The sequence below is a fragment of the Octopus bimaculoides genome, chromosome 1, assembly GCF_001194135.2.
Source record: "Octopus bimaculoides isolate UCB-OBI-ISO-001 chromosome 1, ASM119413v2, whole genome shotgun sequence".
Taxonomy (NCBI): domain Eukaryota; kingdom Metazoa; phylum Mollusca; class Cephalopoda; order Octopoda; family Octopodidae; genus Octopus; species Octopus bimaculoides.
In genome coordinates, this window is record NC_068981.1 from 58,646,557 (window position 1) to 58,668,390 (window position 21,834).

Below are 21,834 nucleotides of genomic sequence, written 5' to 3' on the forward strand. Positions count from 1 at the left end.
TTGATAAATTTCAAGAGACATGGAATTTTTGAAGAATGCAGTGTCCTGACAACTGACAACTGATGAAGTAGTTTATCATGAAGTTTATTCCATACTTTAGCAATTCTGAATGTGAAAAAAATGTTTCTGAAAGTCATTGGTACTGCACTATGATTTGATTTTATAAGCATGTCCATGCATGGTAGAGATACTGGATTAAAAAAGGTGTCCCAATTTTTTTTTAAAGATAGTGGATAAGCTTGTTGGCTTCTACTAAGCCTGCTGCTAGATGCGCAGAGAAGCAATGCATTCAAGGTATGATGACTGAAAGAAAGTATTCATCTAGTTGCACATCTCTGGACAGCTTCCAATAAATTGATTTTCTGGGCAAGATAGGGATTCCAGACTGGAGATGCAAACCATATACAGCTTACATGCTCTGATGGTTAAGGAATTAAAGCTATTGGATATTAAATAGAATTCCCAGTATATACAAATGATGATCTTAGACATCTCATGTAAATGGATAATCTACATTCTCAATATCATTAACATCATTTCACTGTCAGGTCATCATCATCATTAACATTTTAGGAATCGTCGTCATCATCATCATCATCATCACCACCACCATCTTCAGCTTTAGTTTTAATTAATCATGTTATATCATACTGTGCACCCAGTGTGAACTATGGATGCACAAGAGATGTAGTAGGGGTGCAGGTAGGTTGACACTGGAAGAAGACCTTATATATAGCAGATGCATAGGAATAAGTTAGCATAAGACACCAGTAAAATAAATTTTCTCAAATGCTTCTAAGGCTCTGTAGTAGTCCATAGCTTTTCTTATCTAGGTGACATTAGTGGCAGAGGTAGGTACTTTGAAAGCGTTGTAGCTAAGGAAACTATTACCTTTGCTGGCTACAAAAGGATTCCTTCTTTGAATAAGAAATACATTTCAAGATGTTTATGTATGCATGCGTTTGTATATGCATATATGTGTGTATCTAGTTTATTTACATCTGCACTCACTTATTTGAAAGTTACAATATTCAAATAGTGTTACTGTTAGCACTTCTCCTGTTAGTAACTTGTCCGCCCACTTTGGGCCTGCAAAGCTGTGTGGACTGAGAGATTCTTTACTTAAAAAACAGGTAACAGTTAGTGTCAAGATGGGCATTCAGCTGAAAAGCAATGTCACAATAACATATTTGTCTAACCTTGTTTAGCACAGAAAATGCATGTAACAATGAATGAAGGAATAGTAAACTATCTTATTCAAGTTCCTCATTAAATGCAAAGATAGCTAAATATTTCAAAGGAATATATTATTACTAGTTATTGAAAGAAACATATCTCACGTTACATACATGAAGAACAAGGGCAATTCCAAGTCAAAGCCCAATGAACTTGTTGTTGGTCAACATGGATTGGATCAGTTTGAACTATGCTGGTTCTTTCAAGTGGTACCTCAAGTTTGTGGCAGTAGTTAGTACACAACAAAACTTTGCTGCAGTCAGCTCTTAAACTTAGTTCCTGCCTATCAAAATAAAAACCAAAGAGAAAAAGAAATTAGATAATATAGATGAATTGATGAGTTTATAAATTTTCAGTCTATTAACCTCATCCTTAAAAAAAAATCATTTTTAGTATTTACATCTATACTGTTTCAATTGGAGATCAATATGATTGAAAAACAGTGTAGATCTAAATACATAATCAGAACAATGGAAAGCTTCAGTATTTCTCAATATTGTCTCATAATAGGACAAATATTATGCAGATATTTTAAATATTCTAAAACTTTTATCTCAAACTTATAATACATTCACTATCTTCCAGAAGACTTAATAAAAAACAATGTTTATTTAATGGATGTCCTAAACTGACTAGTGGGTTGACAGGAAAAGATTCAGTCCATTTGCTTAGGCTATTCCATATTTTCAGCTCAAATTCTGTCATTCATCTTTTGATAGTTGATGAAATAAGTATCAGTAATACATTGATTGAATTAACTATATATCTCTCCTACAAAAATTGGCTATATGTTATGCAAGAATTAATAAGATTGAATCAATGATAAAATCTTAATGATAACTCAGAACTGTTTTTTTATAGATATCATATCCCAATAAATATATTAAAAAATGACATGCAAGCATGGGTGTATAAAAGGTGCAGTGAAATCACAAGCAAGCTGACAAAGAAGGACTTTATGTACAATAGGTTTACAAGAGTGGTTAGCAGTTAGAATACCCAAGAAATGAATTCTTTCAAATTCTCAGAAGGCTCAGTAGAAGTAGGTAATAGTTTCTGTTACCTAAATCACTTGATTAGTAATGGAGGTTAGTACTTCAAAAGCAAGGCAGCTAACATTAGAAAGGGGTGAAAACAATTCAAGGAGCTATGAAGTCTGCTAACAACAAAAGTATTATTTCTAAGCAAATGGCAGATTGTATGATTCTAGTGTATGAAGTGCAATGTTGCATGGTAAAATAATTGAATGAGAAGAATATGTAAAGGCTGGAAAGAAATTAGACAAGCATGCTCCATTGGATATGTAATGCTAGTGTGTATGAATAGCAGAATACAAATGAGCTGAGAGGAAAAACTAGACATAGGAGCTATCATATCTAGTTGCAACAGACAGCTTGGCTTGTAAGATCATATGATAGGTAAAAAGAATAACAGTTGGATAAAGAAGTGTCAAATGACACAAGTTGAAAGAACCTGTGGAAAGGAAGACCAAGGAAGGCAGAAAGAATGCTAAGCCTCATAAATAGGATGACTGACAAAAGAGTACAAGTATTGAAGAAGACCTGTTGAACTCATACATCCATGGTGAATTTCTATCATAATCATTATCATCATCAATTTTATTTTCACTTTTCATGTTGGCATGGGTTGGATGACTTGTCATGATCTGAATCAAATCTTATTCACTCTTCAAGATGGATCAGAAGATCGTTTCTAATCCAAAACTGTCTATTTTTGAAATGGTTTCTATAGCAAGATACTATTCAGAACCCCAACTACTTTTCAGAATGTATTAGGTGCATTCTATTGTAACACCAGTGCTATAGAGGCAATCATGTCTTTGGACAGACTAAAAGACCTCATTCATTTGCTAATCACTTTGCAGGGTGCATTTTATTGTGGTATGAGAACTCTTGAGATTGTATTGTGTGCTGTAAGGCTAAAGAATCATCAATACACTATGATGTCTGCACTTGGCAAGATAACATGACTGAGAGAGTGAACAAAAGAGAGAAGGGGAGCAAGAGTATAATGGAGGAAAACAGTGATTGGTGTGAGATGATGGTGGAAGAGGGAATAATGGAAGTGATACAGCAAAAGTATGATAAGAGAGTACAAAATGACCATTCAGTGGATTGCAAAGAGGGTACATGGGGGTGGGGTAGCCATATGGGTGACAGAGATTAGAGATAGAAAGATGAGAGGATATCAAATAGCATGATGGGAGAAACAAAGTTTGAACAGGGAGATTAGTGATCATCATAATCATCATCATCATCATCGTTTAACGTCCGCTTTCCATGCTAGCATGGGTTGGACGATTTGACTGAAGACTGGTGAACCAGGTGGCTACATCAGGCTCCAATCTGATTTGGCAGGGTTTCTACAGCTGGATACCCTTCCTAACGCCAACCACTCCGAGAGTGTAGTGGGTGCTTTTACGTGCCACCGGCACGAAGGCCAGTCAGGCGGTAAGTGAGATGAAAGGATATTAGAACACAATAGGTGAAATAAAGTGATGATATAGTGGATAAGAAAGAGGGTGAGTGAGGAGAGGATGAATAACAAAGAGATAAGGCAGAGATGAGAAGATATCAAAGAGAAGACGGAGGATTAACAGGGAATTTATTGAGCAATAGGCAGAAATGCAAGGGACATAAGATGGAGTCTTAACAGGGTATATTGGGCAACAGGCTCAAATATAGATATATATCTTTCAGCCGCCATCATTACCATTATTTTAACATTTATTACACCATGTGTAATACAAGCAAATGGGTTTTCTCTAACACTGCATGTTGCTAATTAATGTGATCCTTTGAATGATAAGCCTCTTTTGTGAGGCTCATCATCCAAAGATCAGTCTTCTAGCACAACAACACCAGAGGAGGGAAAGAGAAGGGGAGGAGGAGGAGGAGGCAGTGACAATGAGGAAGCAAATACAAATAACAGATAAATAAAATAACTTACCAAGGTGGATATATTTGGACAAGTGATCCAACAGAGAGTTTCAAATCATTTGCTTTATTATAGCTAAACAATACTGTGCAATGGCTGTTATTTGAGTTTGGTATCCACTCTTTTTTCTCAGAATAGGTTCCTGGAACACACATGGCATTAACTATACCATACTGGTGAGTTATTTTCTCTATAGATACTGTTAGCATTTCAGAACAACCTATTCAATAGAAGAAACAAGAATATTTTCTGCAATAAATAAACCAAATAATGTTGATAGTCATAAAGTAACAAATGTGTGAAAAGGTAAAAAATTTCAAAGACAAGTATATAAAATACATTTTTATTACAGGAAAATAAAAATAACTTATAACTAAGCATGTTTTGCTTCCTTCACTATGTCTTAGATTAAATAAAGTTAATTTCTTCCTTCTAAAAATCACTCACATGATGACTATCAGTTATATTATAGATACCAAAAATTTACTAAGTGTACCATAACAATTTTCTACTAACTTGATGCATATGGCATATATTAACCATTCAATGAGCCAATAGGGTAGCTTTACACAGTTACTCATTCTACTAGAAATAGCAACCAAATTGCCTTCCAATCACACTCAAGTATTTTAACCCTTTAACAGCAAAATTAAATTTCAAGGTTATTCCAGTAATAATGTTAAATACCTAAACCCCCCCACACACACACACACACACCACTCCCAAAAATATATAGCATTGGTATTTTCTACAAGTCACATTGTCTCAATAAACTCGACAATATCTCAATAGAAAATAGTTTCAAATATGACATTCCTCAACAAAAGCCAGACTGGTACATAAAACTGCTTTGTACAGTTAAGGGTAATGAAATTTGAGTGGGTGTATCTGCTTTCTGTAGTAAAATAGATATTGTCTACTGTATTACATACACTGAAAAAAAGATAGATAGCCATGGCTGAGATAACTTTGATCCTAGGCCTGTTCTACTGACTGACACAGAGGCTAAACAATAACAACTAATCATTTATATTGTTCAAAAAGAAAAAAAATCCATTTGTGCCATCCAAAAGATTCATGGAAGACCAATTAAATGTTTCCCAACATCAATGAATCTAAAAGCAACCTAAAAAATTATGCCTGCTCTAGCACTGCAAAATACCACAAAACTAAAGCAGTGAAAATTGTGAACTAGAAAATAGTACATATTCTTAAAAATATATCCATTATTTCCTTCTTTAGCAGCTTTTAAATCAGTATCAATATAGCAAAATACTTCACCCAGCCCAACAAATATTTTTAACATGAGGTAAAGAGAAACATAGTGAAATAAATAAATACCACTCAATTTGCTATTCTGTTGGTAGTACCTAATATTAGAATCTACTCTTGATCGAGCTTGGAAACGTAACAATTTAGCTGCAAGACCATTACTGAAATTTAAAAGTAACACAAAGGAAGAAAATTATAAATGGATTAATAATGGAAGAAAATAAAGAAATGAAGAGCTACTCAGAAATTTCTGACTGAAGTAGATTTCATTTGTTAAAGTAAATACTTTCTAAGTCCAAAATAATATACATTTAACATTTAATAATTTCACAATGATACAGTGCTCTGAAGCATCTAACAAGCCAACAAGAGATTCTTTACATCAGGCCTGGCCAATTCAAATTACGTTGCAGGCCACTTTAATCACAGAAAGGTTTTTGAGGGCTACTTGTATACTTCCCTATCATGTATGAAGACTTAATTGACTGAAATAAATCCAACTTGTTATAAATAGATCCTACTGATTCAGTGTAAACTGTTTACTTCTAGATCAGTATCTTAAATCTTTTATTTGTTTCAGTAAATCAACTGTGGCCACAAAATTTTGTTTGCTTCAGTGTACCTTACACAAAAAAATTTTCAATCTCATCTCATCAATCTGAAATTAGCAGTTAAAAAAATTACTCAGCTCCAACAATAGGCAAATATACAAATTTATCAAAGCCATTTTATTTATATGACAGTATCAGAAAATGGATATAAACATTGAGAAGAGAAATAAATAAGTATGTTATTTACCAAAAGTTAGAATAACTTTTGTTAATGGTTTAAATCCTATTTGCTGTATTCAGTGCAGTAATCTAGAGCTCAGAACAAATTAAGTGAATCAATTTGTCTTTTCTCAATCAAGATTTACTCAACATAGAAAACTAACTCAAAGTATCCACATAATAGAAAAAGGTAGTTGCATAACACTAACCTGATATATTTACGCTTCTTTTTTGCTGAATTATGCTCTGATATTTCTGGTTGAATCTTAGTGGGTTCAGAAACCTCTCCTTGATTTTTCATAGGAGTAGATACTTCTATAATTTCAACCCAATTACTAGCCTTTTTGCGTATCTCAGTCTGGGAATTTTGAGTAGATGAGCTCCAAGAAGATATTCCAATTTCAGGAGAGATATCAGAATTCGTTGTCTGAAAAAAAAATATATGTGCGTGCATATGAGCATATGTTTATATATGTAAGTACATATATGTTTATGAAAAAGGGTCAAGAGTAAAGACTCCCTTCAGTCATGAATGACCATGGGATTGCACCTAGAAATTCCTCTCTACAGCACAAGTCCAGGCAAGATTATTTATGGAAGACCAGCAGTCACCTATGCATAAGATGAAGTAGTGCATCAAGCATGTGAAAGTTGTGCTGCTTGAAAGATGAAATGATTCAGAAATGAAATGAAAGGGACTAAGTTGTACAGCAAACTCACAGAAACCATGTCAGAATGGAAAAATGGATATTAAATGAAAGATTATGATAACGATTGTTGTGATGATGATGATGATGATGATGATGATGTTGATGGCTTGGTAGTAATATCAGTGGCGATGATAATAAAAGTGACAATAATAAAATTTGACCATTCTAATTAAAATTTAGCACATTAGTTAAAAAAACTTACATTTTTCTTTTTAGAAGGAGGTGGTGATAATTCTTCAATGGAATTGATTTCTTCATCTGAAGGAAAATCTTCAATAGCGACACCACTCTAGAAATATGGATATAAATGAGAATATAGAGTAAGAACAAGGCAATATCATAAAAAACTAAACTAGAACACAAAAGAGGTAAGTTTACTGACCCAAACACCCAGTTAAAAATCACCAGCTTTAGCAAAATTTACTTTGCTATCAACAGAGAAGCTAAATGCTTGATATATTATCGACCCACATCTTTCCAGCAAATATTGAGGTTGGACATTCAAGCTTCAACCTTTCCAGTTTGAAGAGGGCTTTCAAAGTTCAATGAGCATTACAAGTTCTGACAAACTTGTAAAAAGAAAGTTGGACAATTTTCAGTAAATCAATTGAATGACCTGATTTGAAAGGTAGAACTTTAATATTTTATACATTTTGTAATAAATGTCATAAGAAACAATTCAAGAATAAATAATGTCTGTATCTGTGCATGTGTATGTGTGTGACTTGGCATAGAGTAGATATGAGTTAAAATCACATTAGGTTAAACTTAGTCTTAATATATTTTGGGTAGATACAGCCCCACCAATATACTGAAATAAACAATCAAATTTATAAAGGATGCAAGTGACTTAACTATTGTTTTATGTCAGAAGTTAAAAGAAACAAGTGAATATCAACTGTTTAGACAAGTCAATTTCTTTTTACTTCTTATATAAATAAAACAAATATTCATAATTACTTGGTATTGAAAATTGCTTGTATTAGTTGTTGACACAGTTTTAATATGGCTTTCTTCTTTCTGTTTCTCTTGTTGATCTACTAAACTGGTAACTGAGATTTCATTACTGGGCAATTTACTACTTTCATAATCTTCTTTCTTTATTCCAAAATTACAAATCAGGTTCCTTTGTACAGTTTTTCTGATTTTCTCGTGTTTGACACTAACAAGAGAATTACAAAATGCAATTGAAAATACATGACAAAGTTTACTTTGAGCAAGGAGAAAGCTTCTGCATGGATGCTCAACCTGTTAGATAGAGTTTGAAAATGTCCTCAATTCACAGCCACACCTTAAATCAAGAAATATATGTGTGTGTGTGTGTCTCTCTCTCTCTCTCTATATATATATATATATATACACAGACATGCAGGATGTAAATAGACACCTTTAATTTTCAAAATCTTTTATTTAATACACAAAGCGAACAATTAAAATGTAATGTCTATAATTCAACTGGATGTTACTTTAACATGTATGCAAAGTTTCGTCGAGATTGGTTCACTGGTGTAGGCAGCAAGATGGTAACAGACAGACGGATAGACAGATCAGACAGAAATTACCATTTATGTATTATATATCATCATCATCATATTGCATCCAGTTTCCATGGAGACAGGGGTTGGATGCTTTGACCAGATCCAGCAAACTGTAGGGCTGTGCCAAGCTCCAGTATCAGCGTTAACATGTTTTCTACACCTGGATACCCTTCCTAGCTCAATCATATTACTATGTGTACTGGGTGATTTTTTTCATGCCACTGGCACTTGTGAGGTTTGACAATTAAGGTGCAAGAGAGAAAAGAACAGGAAAGAGGAAAAAATCCCACCACCATCATCCTTATGCTTTGGCAGCTTACCTTGTTGCTTATCTTTACAAATGAATTACAAAAAGTAAGAGAATGACAGTTATGAATAAATTAGTACTCTTACTTGGCTTGATCATTAATATTAGTGGGCCAGCAGAAGTTAGATGATGTTTTACCAGTCAATTTTGGCAGTTTTTCTTTTGTTTTTGTTAAACGTTTGGATGAAGGTATTAATTCACAATTTGATTCTTCATCACTGGAACTCCATATTATATCCTCTTGATTTAATTCTGAAATACGATGTTTTATTCATTTTACTAAATATGGCATTATTAAGTAAGCTTATTAAACTGAGCACAAAAATTAAATATATTTACTCAAAACAGGTGTATAACTTGATAGCAGACATAATTAACACCAGTTTCAGACAAAACAAAAATAGGCCCATTGACAGGACATTCTATATTATAGTAGCAGTCTGCCATGCTTGTGCTAAGTGAATAACAAATTATCTTACGGATTTAAATTAGTATAGAAAAATAATAGTAGAAATTATAGCATATAATTTAAGGAAACAGAATGGCAGGTACCGTGTAGTCTTATAAAAAAATGCAATTATCTGATAAATAACTGATATATGGCACAAGACCCTTCAATAGGTCTATTTCTCCTTTCTGTCTAAAGTGGAGCCAATAATATCAAATACATTAACATTGTGGTTAATTCATAAGCTGCTGAACTTGTAGACTATATAGATCTTTAAAATAACACAGTACAAACCAATGATGAAACTTCTGTGCTATTACTCAAACTGCTACGAATAGCAGCTATCCACCCATTAAATTCACCATCTTGAAAAATGAAGAACACACTTGATAATGTAGTTCTAGAAACACTAAGTCTGGAAAAAAGACAGGATGGTCACAGCTGGATCTACTTTGATCATAGGTCTGCTTAAAAAGTGAAGATCTAGGACAAGCAACAGTAACAAATAGTTGTGTCTGTTCACAACATCTTTCATAGTAATCAAAATGTGACTGGATTTCATGTCCTAACAAACAGAATTGAGAGAGAAAGAGTGAGATTAGTATGTGTGTAATCTTAGTCTAAAATAACTGAGCAGTCAGTTCTTTTTTTTACATAAATTAGGTAAGAAACTACATATATATTAATACACACACACATAAATACATACATATACACACACAAACATACCTTCATACAAACATACATAACTATATAAACATATGCAAATAAATAAATACATACATGACATAAATATACTGACAAATATAACTATGCACATACATACACACTTAGATAACTATATTTACATACATTCACACACACATATATTTATATGGTGAAAGTCAACTCTTGCCACTGCTTAACTGACGGCCATTCTTAAAGAGCAGAGCAATGGAAAATGCTGTCATCTGGGTGACACGAACCAAGAAACTACAGTTTTTCACTATTAAGCTAATGATGATTACTTATCAAAGATCTATTATCTGTTTGTGGTTCTTATGCATGAAATCAATAACAGTGAATGCATGGTGCACAGAACTACATTCACTTTCCAGAGAGAACAGCTTTCCTCCCAATGGCCCAAGATTGATTAAGATGGCCAGAAACAATGATTATTAGGTTTTGCATCAGTTTTCTTCAATTACACAGATATTTTGATAAGAACTAGTGCTCTGCTACTCTTAAAGGGTCTTATTGCATACTCATCCATCATCTTGCGTATTTCTGTGTCACTGTGCACTTTTACTAGATAGTCATTAACCCTATTTCATCCATCTTTCCAACAGGTCATATTCCATCCTGCCTAGATTCTAGCAATCCTCCATGCTCGGATATGTGAAGCACCAGTTTAGTTGTCAGTGACCCAACCACGTCACAGGCTTGTATTGGAAATCAAGACTTGCAATTTTTATAAATCATGTAGATATGGAGAAAAAGGAAATTAAACTGGTGAGGATTATGATTACATTGATATGATGTTAGCAGTAATCAACTGCTTTAACAAATTATATGACTTACCTATACTTTCTTCAAAATCTTTATGTTCAGAATTCAAAGAAACATTCTGTGCTTTTTTCTTTTTTCTGCTGTGTTTAAAAGTAGTCAAGTGAGCAAAATCATCTCCACATCGTTGCCAGTCTTTTTCACTATGGCAACCTTTTTGCAGCATACTAATGTTTTTTGAGTCAGATTTTTTAGGAGATGAATCATCTTCAATATCAAAGTCCTCATCAGAACTTTCCTGCAAAATGGGACAATGAAATCATATTAAATTTATTATTTAATATATATATTAGTTGTTATTCAAAAGTTATTTTTAAATGAATATTTTTACCGAAGTTAGTATTGCTGTCATATATATTTTTTAAATGATCAGAGTTGCAGCATTCCATCATCTAATGGATTAACATTATTTGTTTGTAATGTATCTTTTATTCATGCAGTGGAAACCTAAGCAAAGTATAGGATAGGGTTAATAAAAACTTATACATTTATAGTTATAGTAAAACTATAGGAGAGGAGGCTTGAAAGTTAGAGGAATAACACTTTCTTACTGATATATAATAGAAATATTTTTTATAACTCACAAAACAAAAAAAACAAAAAAAATTAACTTTCCAGAAACTTTTTACAATATCATATTTAAAAAAAGATTATATCAAGTCTACAAATTTAGTTTAAACAGGTTTGCATCTCCTTTGATTATGATTTACTTAATAACATATGTTAATATTGCAGATTCAGAAGTTTTACTATATGCAGTTGCCAAAGATTTATGAGATTGCTGGTTCTCAAAACGAAATCTATAGTTTTCTATAGGTAATCATCAGAGAAGCTAATTCCCTAATCAACAGTCCACTGCAGCTCAGAAGTTATGCATTTTCTCCTAACATGATCTGAAAGGACTAGAGCTAGAGACGTTCCTAACAGATCAAGTTCAGTTTTTAGATTTGGATCTGTTATTTTCGTTTGTGACAATTACTTCATTTCTTTAATATGGTTTCTGTTTTAAAAACTAATAGCTTTTCAGAACTAAGGGGAAATGGCAAAATATCCAATTCCATAAAATCCTTAAAACGCAAGGCACTCGCCTAAAGGAACATAACTGTAGTAATCAATGCGATACTTAAGATATAGTTGATGGTTAGCTATACCATTAACATGAACGCGTTACTTCCCTTGAAAAATCACTTTTAGAACTTTTTGGTAAACAAATGATATAACAAACATTTCTTATAAACTTAATCCTTTATGGACTACTAAATAAAGATTATCACGATAAAGAAGCAATTGTAAATACCGATGACATCTCCGTAAACTATTCAAAGCGGTTAAATATGTAAACACTTATTCATAATAAGAGGGTTTAAACGTCATTTCCTGAAAACTTTAAAAATATTTTTCCGTGCTAAATTTTTACTAAAATTTGTGAATTATTATGTCATGCAAAAGTAATTTAATTTCATTTTTGTAAACTTATAACGCTGACAAAAGACAGTTTGCAATCAAACACCGATTAGAAGCAGTGCTTAACTGTCTCAGTGCGTAATGATGGGAAGTGAATGAGTACGACCTTTAAAGACTTGACAACTTGTAAGTTACAGTGGGTGGCAAGCACAGAAAAGGGATTACATAAGGCATCCAGATGGGATTATAAAGCTTCAAAACTCTATAACTTCAATAACTAGATTTAAAGTTTCATTGTTCAGTTCATGAAGCTTATTTGTACCAAGTAACTGAAACTTTTCTCAGCAATTGTTGGGGTAAAATCAAAAATTACTTAAACAATTACTTGAACAATTTTTGGTAATAGCATGTGAAAGTGGCTTAAATAAAATTCAGACTTTCGAAAATAGGGAATATAAAAGTCTGATTTGATTTTCTTGAATTATCGAAATAAATAAATAATTCAAAAGAGGTAAACCAATTTTTCTCCCTATTTTTTCTTTCCTTATTTTTTCTATCGTATATTATTTTAATAATTTCGAGTCAAAATGCTATTTATATTGACACTAGAAGCCATTCGAATAGATTAAAAAGAAAAAAAAAACTATCAGTGTTTAAGACGAACATACCATCAATGTTTTTGATTTGTGACATGACATTTTCTTATCTTGAGAAAAACACGTTCAAATTGCCGCCATCTTAGGTATTCGTCTACGTGATTTCCGGGCAAACGAGCCTGCAATTTAGTTTCGATTCCCAATTGTAGCCATTTTATTTCACTTATGTCCCTATTGTTGTATTTTGTGTACTTCTACTGTATGAGTTAGAGCTTCGCGTAGATTACTATTATCCAGTCAACTTCCAGTATAGTGATTAGTTGACCACTGTTTAGGGAAGATTTTGTCCTAGGGAGCTTTTGTCCTACAAAAGCCCTTCGGACAAAATTCCCTCGGTTATATTTTTTGGTCATTTTGGGGGGTTTTTTTTTTTTCTAAATTTTTTTTTTACTTGTTTCAGTCAGTGGACTGCGGCCATGCTGGGACACCGCCTTGAGGAATTTTTAGTCGAATACATGACCGAAGTCTAGTCACTGAAACAAGTAAGAAGGAAAAAAAAAATTCTGGGGTCAATACGTTCAACTAAATAGTCTTCAAGGCGGTACCAATTGGTATACTATATACCAAGTGGAATCAGCAAAACCGTATACCTTATACCAAGTGGAATTAGCAAAACATGGCTTTTAGGTGAGTTGGGCGAAGACCAAACTGATATATGTCAGTAATGGCCCAGACTCTCTCCCTCTCCATATTGGCCCTGACATTGTGGAGTTTATGAGCTCCTTCATCTGCCTGGGATTCACAGTCACCAACAATGGGGTTCTGACCCCAGAGATCAACCGCAGATGTTGTCTGGCCACTAGGGTCATGTGCTCCCTATGGAAGCCCTTTTGGCGCCATTGCTCTCTTTCCCGGAAGATGAAGCTTCGCATCTACAATGCATTGGTTCTCTCTGTTTTCTGTGGAGCAGAAATTTGGCCTCTTACGAAGACCCTGGCAAAGAGGATCGACAGCTTCAATAGCAGAGCCCCGAGAACTACCCAGAACATCAAATGGTACCATCACGTTTCCAACAAAGAACTGTGCGCGCGTACGCATCAGTCTGCAGCCTCCTACCTCATAGCTATCCGCTGTATGCGCTGGTACGGTCATGTCCTCTGCCTCCCACCAGATCATCCTACCAGTGCCTTACTCTCATTCGATGCAGCATCAGCGGGTTGGAAGAGGTGTCATGACGAGCCCCACACCAGATGGCTGGATGTGATTAAGGAAGATCTCCAGAAGCTCGACGTCGTCTTGGAGGGTGTAGAGGGGCTGGCACAGGACTACCACCGATGGGGAACATTGATGCACCTAATCGGCTGCACGCCACAGCTCTGAGACCACCAACCTGGGATGACCCCGACCCCATCATGCAAGAGCATGAAGAAGCAAGCAAGCAGTTGCTTACTTGTTCTTTACGTTTTGATACAATGATTTCTATCACAGAATTTATATGTCAGTTGTTTCCTGATGTCATAAATCTCTAACAAAATCATGTTCTTGGCTTTACGCGAGGACATAATGATTCGAGTTCGATTTCTAGGTTGTGACTTGGTAGTTGAGACACTGCCAGTATTCTTACTACTTAAGAAATGCTCAATTTTGGTAGATTTTCTAGAATAGCGTCCACAACTCAAAGATTGTCGATGTTGTTCTGGAAGATGTGGAAAAGGGATTCATTCCATTATGTTGGAAGAAGGCAGAAGAGAGTTTTGTACCACCAGCCAAATCAGATCCACCTTACTCTTGAGTGTTGAAAATAAATTCTTTTTAGTATTAGCCATACATGACTGACAATAGATGCATAAACACCTCTCTCCAAAAAGGTGAGATTCTAAGTTTCTCTGGATGTTTGGAACACACCAGAGTTCTCAGTCAGACGATCCGAGAGACTAAAGAAGTAAAAAAAATAAAAAAAATAAAAGGGATCTGAGATTTGGAGGATGTCTTCATAATGCAATCATAAATTACTGTCATATTCCTTTGAGAGGTAACTGAATACAAGTAGTATAAGGAGAGGCTATATCCAATCAAATGCTTTGGATAGTGTTTAATAATTCACTCACTGACCGCAACAACATTGCCAATACTGAGAAGCAGACAAAGAAGTTGCTGAGGCGGAATGAAAGATTTGGGCTTCCAGGAAAATTTAAAGCTCTTTTTAAAGATGATCTATGAGCTGTTCCAATAGTTTGGTAGCGAGAGCGGCGAGCTGGCAGAATCGTTAGCACGCCGGGCGAAATGCTTCGCGGTATTTCGTCTGCCGTTACGTTTCGGGTTCAAATTCCGCCGAGGTCGACTTTGCCTTTCATCCTTTCGCGGGTCGATTAAATAAGTACCAGTTACGCACTGGGGTCGATGTAATCGACTTAATCCTTTTATCTGTTCTTGTTTGTCTCCTCTATGTTTAACCCCCTGTCAGCAATAAAGAAATAAATACTTTGGTAGCATGGGTAAGCCTATCACCAGATTCTCCACCACAGATATTTAAAGATAATTTCTGAATTCGAAGCTGTTGCATCCGATTGTTGGCAAGTTTGTCATTCTGAGGAAACATTGGAAACAAAGATAAAAATGCAACTTTCGATCTTCGGTCACGAATCCATTATATATCTCCTACATATATAAAGAGTAGAGAGACGATGTATAATAATATCAACTATACTTATGAGGTTTGTTTTACTGGACCAGTTAGTTTTCTAGGTTTGTAAATTGGTAAAAATAGCATTTGATTCCCAACTTTTGCTTCTTCACTTTCAAGATTCCTATTAGAGATTTATTCAACCATACATTAATTCATTTTCCCAGACTCTGGCTCACTAGAAAAACAATACCTCCTTAGGTTACTTCTACTTAAAACTCTTTCTGAGACACTGGTCCACTTTAAAAATGGAACACAATTGAACTTTTGCCAGTGAAGACAGGAATTTCGCAGTTAGTGGTCCAACTCCACCAAACATCTCGAACGCCACAGGATGGAAAATGTAGTTGGCTGACAGATCGCGGCATTTCAGGATTTTGTCCCGCTCGGCCGCAGAAGCTGTGGATTTCACCCTGACCACAGCATCCAGGATGTGAGAAGAAGCAAAGGAGTCGCTAACTGTGACATTCCAGACAGGGCATCTGCCTTGTGACCAGGGGCACAGGGTGATGCCGTCAGGTCTCTTCCCCTCACATCTGGACAATCCAGATGGTTCTACGATGGAGGGGATCTTTACCCGGGTCAAGCTCCTCTTGAGTATCAGGTTCAACTCCGTATAAGGCGCGAAGCGACCAGCATTCATGCGGCAAGGAAGGACATAGAGGCCTGTGGAGTCGAGGAGCCTACCACAACCACAGATCAAACCCCTGCATACGCCAGCTCCCACTCTGAGGGTAATGGAGACACGGAGTTCGCCCAAGCTGAGTAGGTAACCAACATTATCAACAGGGGTGGCATCAATCCAGTCACGTGAGTATTTGGCGCTAGCAGACAGTAAGTGGGACCTTGAAAACTGGTCCGACTGGATGAAGAGGGAGTCGAAGGTGGCCTTCGAAATTATGTTGTCCCAAGTTCTCTGACTCCGACAGTCCTCCGCCTTCACAGGAGCAGACAAGCCCAATTCCCCAGTGTTGGAGAGCTTAATCCAACTCCTTGTTGGAACTGGTCCATATTGGAGAGGAGAGGATGTTGCTCATCAGGGTGGAGCAGGCGTGGGTGGAGAAAAGGAAGCAGGGGAGAGAGAGGGACGAACACTTACAAAGACCAAGACCTCCAAATCGCTTGGGCAATGTAGCCTGATCGCGGGACGTTGGAGAGAGTCTGACATCGACGAAGCATTCGAGTCTCTCAAAGATTAGGTTGTCGAAGCGTTGGAGGCACGATGGAAATCGGTAAGATGAGCTGAGTCTGAGTGAATATAGAAACTTAAGGATCGAGAGGTAATTCCTAAGTATGAAAAAACCTTGATGGGGTTCGATAGCTTCAATATTTTTCAAGGGTAACCATCTTCGACTGGAAGATGGACTCAAAAGAAAGGTTAGTGATTGGGGCACATAGAGAGCACCAAGCCGATGGGGGAGGGACTGCAATGGAAGGGAAGGACTCTGCAAAAAGATCAATAGTTGGTTGATGTTGAGAAGCCGGGCGGTTGAGGATCCATAGCTCACATTTGGGGCTGTTTCCTTGGAGACCCTGGAGACCAAGCTCCCCAACCATCATGTTCGCAATGGCGAGAACCCTGTTCGAAGGCCACCTCCCAAACAAGCATCGTTGAGATACCAGACGTTGAGGTCTAGCTCGATGCTAATCTTGGTGATGTCATCAATACTCAGTGTGAACAGAGCGGACTCGAGTGGGTCGCCCTGTTGGACTCCTGAGGCGGAGGTCATGATTTTGTCACCGAAAGAGAGATAGGACTCGTGATAAGCCTGCCATGCAAGGCGGTAGAGTTGTGGGACCTTCTCTGTCGTTGTGGCAGGCTCCTCGACTCCACAGGTCTCCATGACCTTTCTTGCTGCTTGAGTGCTGGTCGCTTCGCGCGTCATACGGAGTTGAACCTGTTACTCAAGAGGAGCTTGTCCCGAGTAAAACATCCCCTCCACCTTGGAACCATCTGGATTGTCCAGATGTGATGGGAGGAGAACTGACGGCCTCACCATGGCCGCAAGGTAGATGCCTTGTCTTGGATGTCACAGTTAGCGACTCCTTTGCTTCTTCTCACATCCTGGATGCTGCGGTCAGCTTCTACGGCCGAGCGGAACAAAATCCAGAAATACCGCGATCTGTCGGCCAACTACATTTTCTATCCTGTGACGTTCGAGATATTTGGTGGGGTCGGACCACTAACTGCGAGATTCCTGTCTTCACTGGCAACTCGCCTTGCAGAGGTAACTGATGAAGCTCGTGAGGGCGCATGGCTGTTCCAGCGCACCAGCCTCGCCATCATCCGCGGCAAGCGTGTCTCAATAGCCATGAGAATGGTTTACCAGCGCCCCCAACATTTCAACCCAAGGTGGTGAATTTTTTGTTTCCTTTTTCTTTTTAATCTTTTCAATTGTATTCCCTGTTTTGTCCACTTTTCTAGTTTGATTTTGTAAAACGGTAAACACTGAAGGCAATAAAATTGAACTTTTAGTGTTTTTATATGAAAAGTACAACAAAGTTCTCACACAACAAACGCCATCCAAAAATACCTCCCAGATCACTCATTTTGATGGGGAACGCTTCTCATTGAAATCAGTTTGATTAGCATGTGAATGACTGACTGATATGCGTTGTGGTTGTAATGTAGTCGTCAGAACAAATGAACCAGATAGGTTTGTATGAATTATCTGGCTTTCAGAGAAGAGAATATGTGAATAAATATTGGTACATCCATTGCTTCTGTTAGTCCAAGTCAAGCTTGATCGAAGTGACCTATGATCAAACGCAATCTAGCCGTGTCAACTATTTATCTATTTTATAAAAATATATACTGTATTTAGAACAACATTATCATACATGTTCGCCTTTTTAAAATATAAAGTTTTGGGTTGTTATTTTTAGCAAGCTGAGTAATTAAGATTCTGCGTTGGCTCGACTGGAATAAATTTTCAGAGGGAACAACACTGTCGGGAAGTTCCGAAATCATTGTAATGTTCAAACGACAGTCGACGAGGGGAGTGTCACCGCAGTGCAAGCTGTATATAAATAATCGTAAATATATATATATATATATACATATATATAAATCATTTCTAAGTAAGAGACAGAAAACAAGTATTCTAGGTGAATATAACAATTAATCATTAAATTCAATAAAATATTTTTCCTAGCTATTGTACCATGATGCTTTGGAATAAATACTTCCGCTTATAATTTTTTTTGCCCGTTGAAAATAATTATCTCCCTTTACGAAACACGCCAAAGCAACCATCAGGTTGTTCAGTAAGTTTGTCATATAAATCTCTTTTCATCTGTGACACGTATATGGTTTTAATTTATAAATTTTGGCAATTTAAATTAGGATGAGTATTAACATTATAGAAATGATTACATTTGTTGTTTTATGTTGGACTTGATTTGTTGTACAATGATTCTTAGAACCCATGGTCGAGCCTCATTCTTTTGCTATCCCTTTATATCTTCAACAGTCAAATGAAGTTAAACAGATTTATCACGTTTAAAAATTTAGCTTTTTAATATGTCGTTTATTTATCACTTTATGTTGGCTTAAGATTTTCTCTTTTATATCATTTACCTGAAAACAAAAGCAATTTAAAACATGTTATGAAAACGCTTTCCCTTTCAAATTTTTCTCGATTTCTCCGACCAAGACCTTTGAAGTCTATACCTGAAAAATATGCACGTGAATATTTAAAAATGTAATTATTTCAATATCTTGTTGAAATTAATTGACGTTTTATTTTATTTTCAGCTCTCAACATTCAAAATGGTGAGTATTTTGACTTGTCCTATTTTCTGTTCAGATTTATAGACTAATTTTTATAGATGATCTGTATTAAATACTGCATGCATGTCTAAATTAGATACAGATTAACTGAAAGAATTGTAAATTCAAATGCAGCATAGAATAATATAACTACAGTTATTATTTCGTGCTAATATCTGTAAAAAGAAAATATTTTAAAAGACTAAAATCAGTGATATTTTATTTTAAAAGGTTTCAAATTGAATGTTGTATTTTACTGTGTAATATATTCAAGAGTAATGAAAACTTATGCCATCGGTGGGGGAAAGAAAATCAGCCGAGTTGAATATTGTCGCCTATTTTCGTATTTTAGCCAGAGCAAATTTGGTAGAGCTATCATAATTCCGCCATTGGCAGAATTTAAAACCAGCAATCTACAACATTTATAACAAATATTCCCCCCCCAGTCTTTTCGTTAAGTCTGAAATATTGGCAATTTGTTGCTCTAAAGCGATCTCAGAATTTGTACAAGTAAATCTGGCTTAACAAAAAACCACGTGTTCTAAGAACAAATCGGAGATGCGAACTCTTAAGCCATCTCCTTTTTGGATCTTTATAGGAATGTTTTTTTTTTATGGTTTGATTTATTTAATTTATAACAATTCTTTGCACTGAGACGAAAATTCACATGTGACTCGATTAACTTAATGTTTTCATGATCGCCTCATGCTGTTAACTTGTTTAGTCATCATAATGTCACGTGGCGCTTTCTTCACTAACTCTTCTGTTTACATTTAACGAGCACCTTTGGCAAACTTTTTTCTTGCATCCGGAATTTGAGGAAATAGTTAATCGAGGTTGTTTTTCACGACTTTTTCGAATATTGTACTACTGTTTACGAATTTGATAAGTAGAGAAAAACAATTTCTGTCCATGTGTTACCAATTGAAATAATCGGTACTATTCAAGAAGAGTGGATCCACCTATTTTTATCCTCTCTATCCCATCCTCCGTTGTATTTGCGCTTGCACATCATAGATTCATCTATTTCTACTTTGTGTAAAAAAATTATTTACTTTGTTTAGAAAAAAACCCTCGTACATCTTTTGCGCATGACGCGCACTCGCTAGGTAGTCGTAGGATCGACGAGTCACGACTAGCTAGCGCGAGTGCGAGCACCAGGACCACGCCTTGAATAGTACCAAAGTGAACATTGTTTGTTTGAAGTCCAGGCTACTTTCAATATCGGCGCGTTTCACTGTTGGGGACACACACATTAATGCATACCTGAAGCCTATCTCCGTCACTGTGTGTGTGTGTGTCAATCATCATGAAAATGTATACTGACAGACACACCATCACACACATGCTACTTAGTCCTCGGCCTAATGTTGGTAACGAACGTGCAACCACTCATAGAAATTGTCATCGTCATTGTGGTGGTGATGCGAAAAAGGATAATGTTAAATTTTTGTAATGCAAATTTGTGAATAAAAATATAGTTTAGTTGGAAGCCAAAAGCTTATTGATTCTTTTGATACCCCTTGTGTCAAAATCAGCAACTCAGTTCTGGAATGCATAAGGAACATATGAATCCTTGTAATTTTAAAATATCATTTTAGTGAAATTTTCATCAACTTCTATCTGATTTTATCTTATAGCCAAGACAAATATCGGAAATAAAGGAATTTTTGTTGACTGCGAGAAGGAAAGATGCAAAATGTGAGTATATTACATTGTTTTATATAGGCATCATATGTTGTGAATGCTGGTATACATAGTTTAATATCAATTTGTCAAGGAGAGGTGTGAAACTGCATTAGCTCCCAAAATTTAATTGACTCTCAGTCGACATCATCACTGTTTTTTTTATCACTACTTGTTTGTAACTCTATATTGTTTTTATGGATGTATTCAACAGTATTTCCAGTAATATTGTAAGGACTTGTGTTCATCTTGATGGTCTTTTGTCATGCCATCAAGTTAACTTTGCAGAAACCTTTCCCTAGCTGACCTTTATAAAGTTGTATTTGTTTCTTAGCCTTGTTAGCAGTGAGGTGGGTTTTCTGAAAGTATAATAAACCAAAGTGAGAAATTTGTGCGAGTCTTGGGGTTTTCTTTACAGTTCAAACCTGCACATGATGTTGCATGTATTATGTTAGTCACTCTTTAAGAATGACTGTGATCGTAACTTCTTACTGATGCGGGTTAACTGTTAATGTTTCCGTTCATACAAATACTGTCATTTTTTTTAAAGGCTAATTTATATTTTATCTATTGGATATTTATGTTATATTCACCAGTGTCGAAAGCTCAAAGAATTATCACTTCTATTGGTAATGCAAGATATCTCTGAGTAAAGGACAGTGTGTTTGAGACTTGTGCAGAAAGTATAATGCAATGTAAAGAAGTGAGTTCCCTTGGAAATCATTGTTTTGAGTCTCAGAAATGCCATTATGTTTGTTCCTTTCCATGAAAAATGTTTATCCAGTCAGAAAGCAGAATTTGAAAGTATGTATTGTCAGCATGTCGAAGAGGCAGGGGGATCACAAGTTCTGACTCATCTGTGTAAATCTTGTATGGATGGATATATATATATATATATATATATATATA

General features: G+C 35.7%; 1 protein-coding gene and 1 long non-coding RNA gene across 8 annotated transcripts in view; one reads left to right on the forward strand and one right to left on the reverse strand.

Annotated features, from left to right (window-relative positions):
* LOC106883305 (DNA repair-scaffolding protein) overlaps positions 1-13,201 on the reverse strand; it is a 29,454-nt gene extending 16,253 nt beyond the window's left edge. The window contains exons 1-9 of one of the 6 annotated variants that reach the window (XR_008263917.1): positions 12,857-13,192; positions 10,800-11,022; positions 8,878-9,043; positions 7,907-8,108; positions 7,149-7,235; positions 6,446-6,663; positions 5,536-5,627; positions 4,207-4,414; positions 1,350-1,519 (exon numbers count right to left, since the gene is read on the reverse strand). Coding sequence is in view for 5 of the 6 variants with exons in the window: in XM_014934264.2 (XP_014789750.1) it covers positions 1,350-1,519; positions 4,207-4,414; positions 5,536-5,627; positions 6,446-6,663; positions 7,149-7,235; positions 7,907-8,108; positions 8,878-9,043; positions 10,800-11,022; positions 12,857-12,886 (1,396 nt within the window). In the remaining variant the exon portion in view is untranslated. The other 5 variants (XM_014934264.2, XM_052967060.1, XM_052967061.1 and 2 more) reach the window with 5 other exon arrangements.
* A 4,051-nt stretch (positions 13,202-17,252) lies between these two features.
* On the forward strand, positions 17,253-19,242 carry LOC106883306 (uncharacterized). Of its 2 annotated transcripts, none has more exons than XR_008263918.1 (3): positions 17,253-17,820; positions 18,354-18,734; positions 19,225-19,242. It is a non-coding gene; the product is annotated as an uncharacterized LOC106883306 (long non-coding RNA). The 2 variants fall into 2 exon arrangements; XR_001411113.2 differs by lacking the exon at positions 17,253-17,820 and adding an exon at positions 17,891-18,124.
* The last annotated feature ends 2,592 nt before the right edge of the window (positions 19,243-21,834 follow it).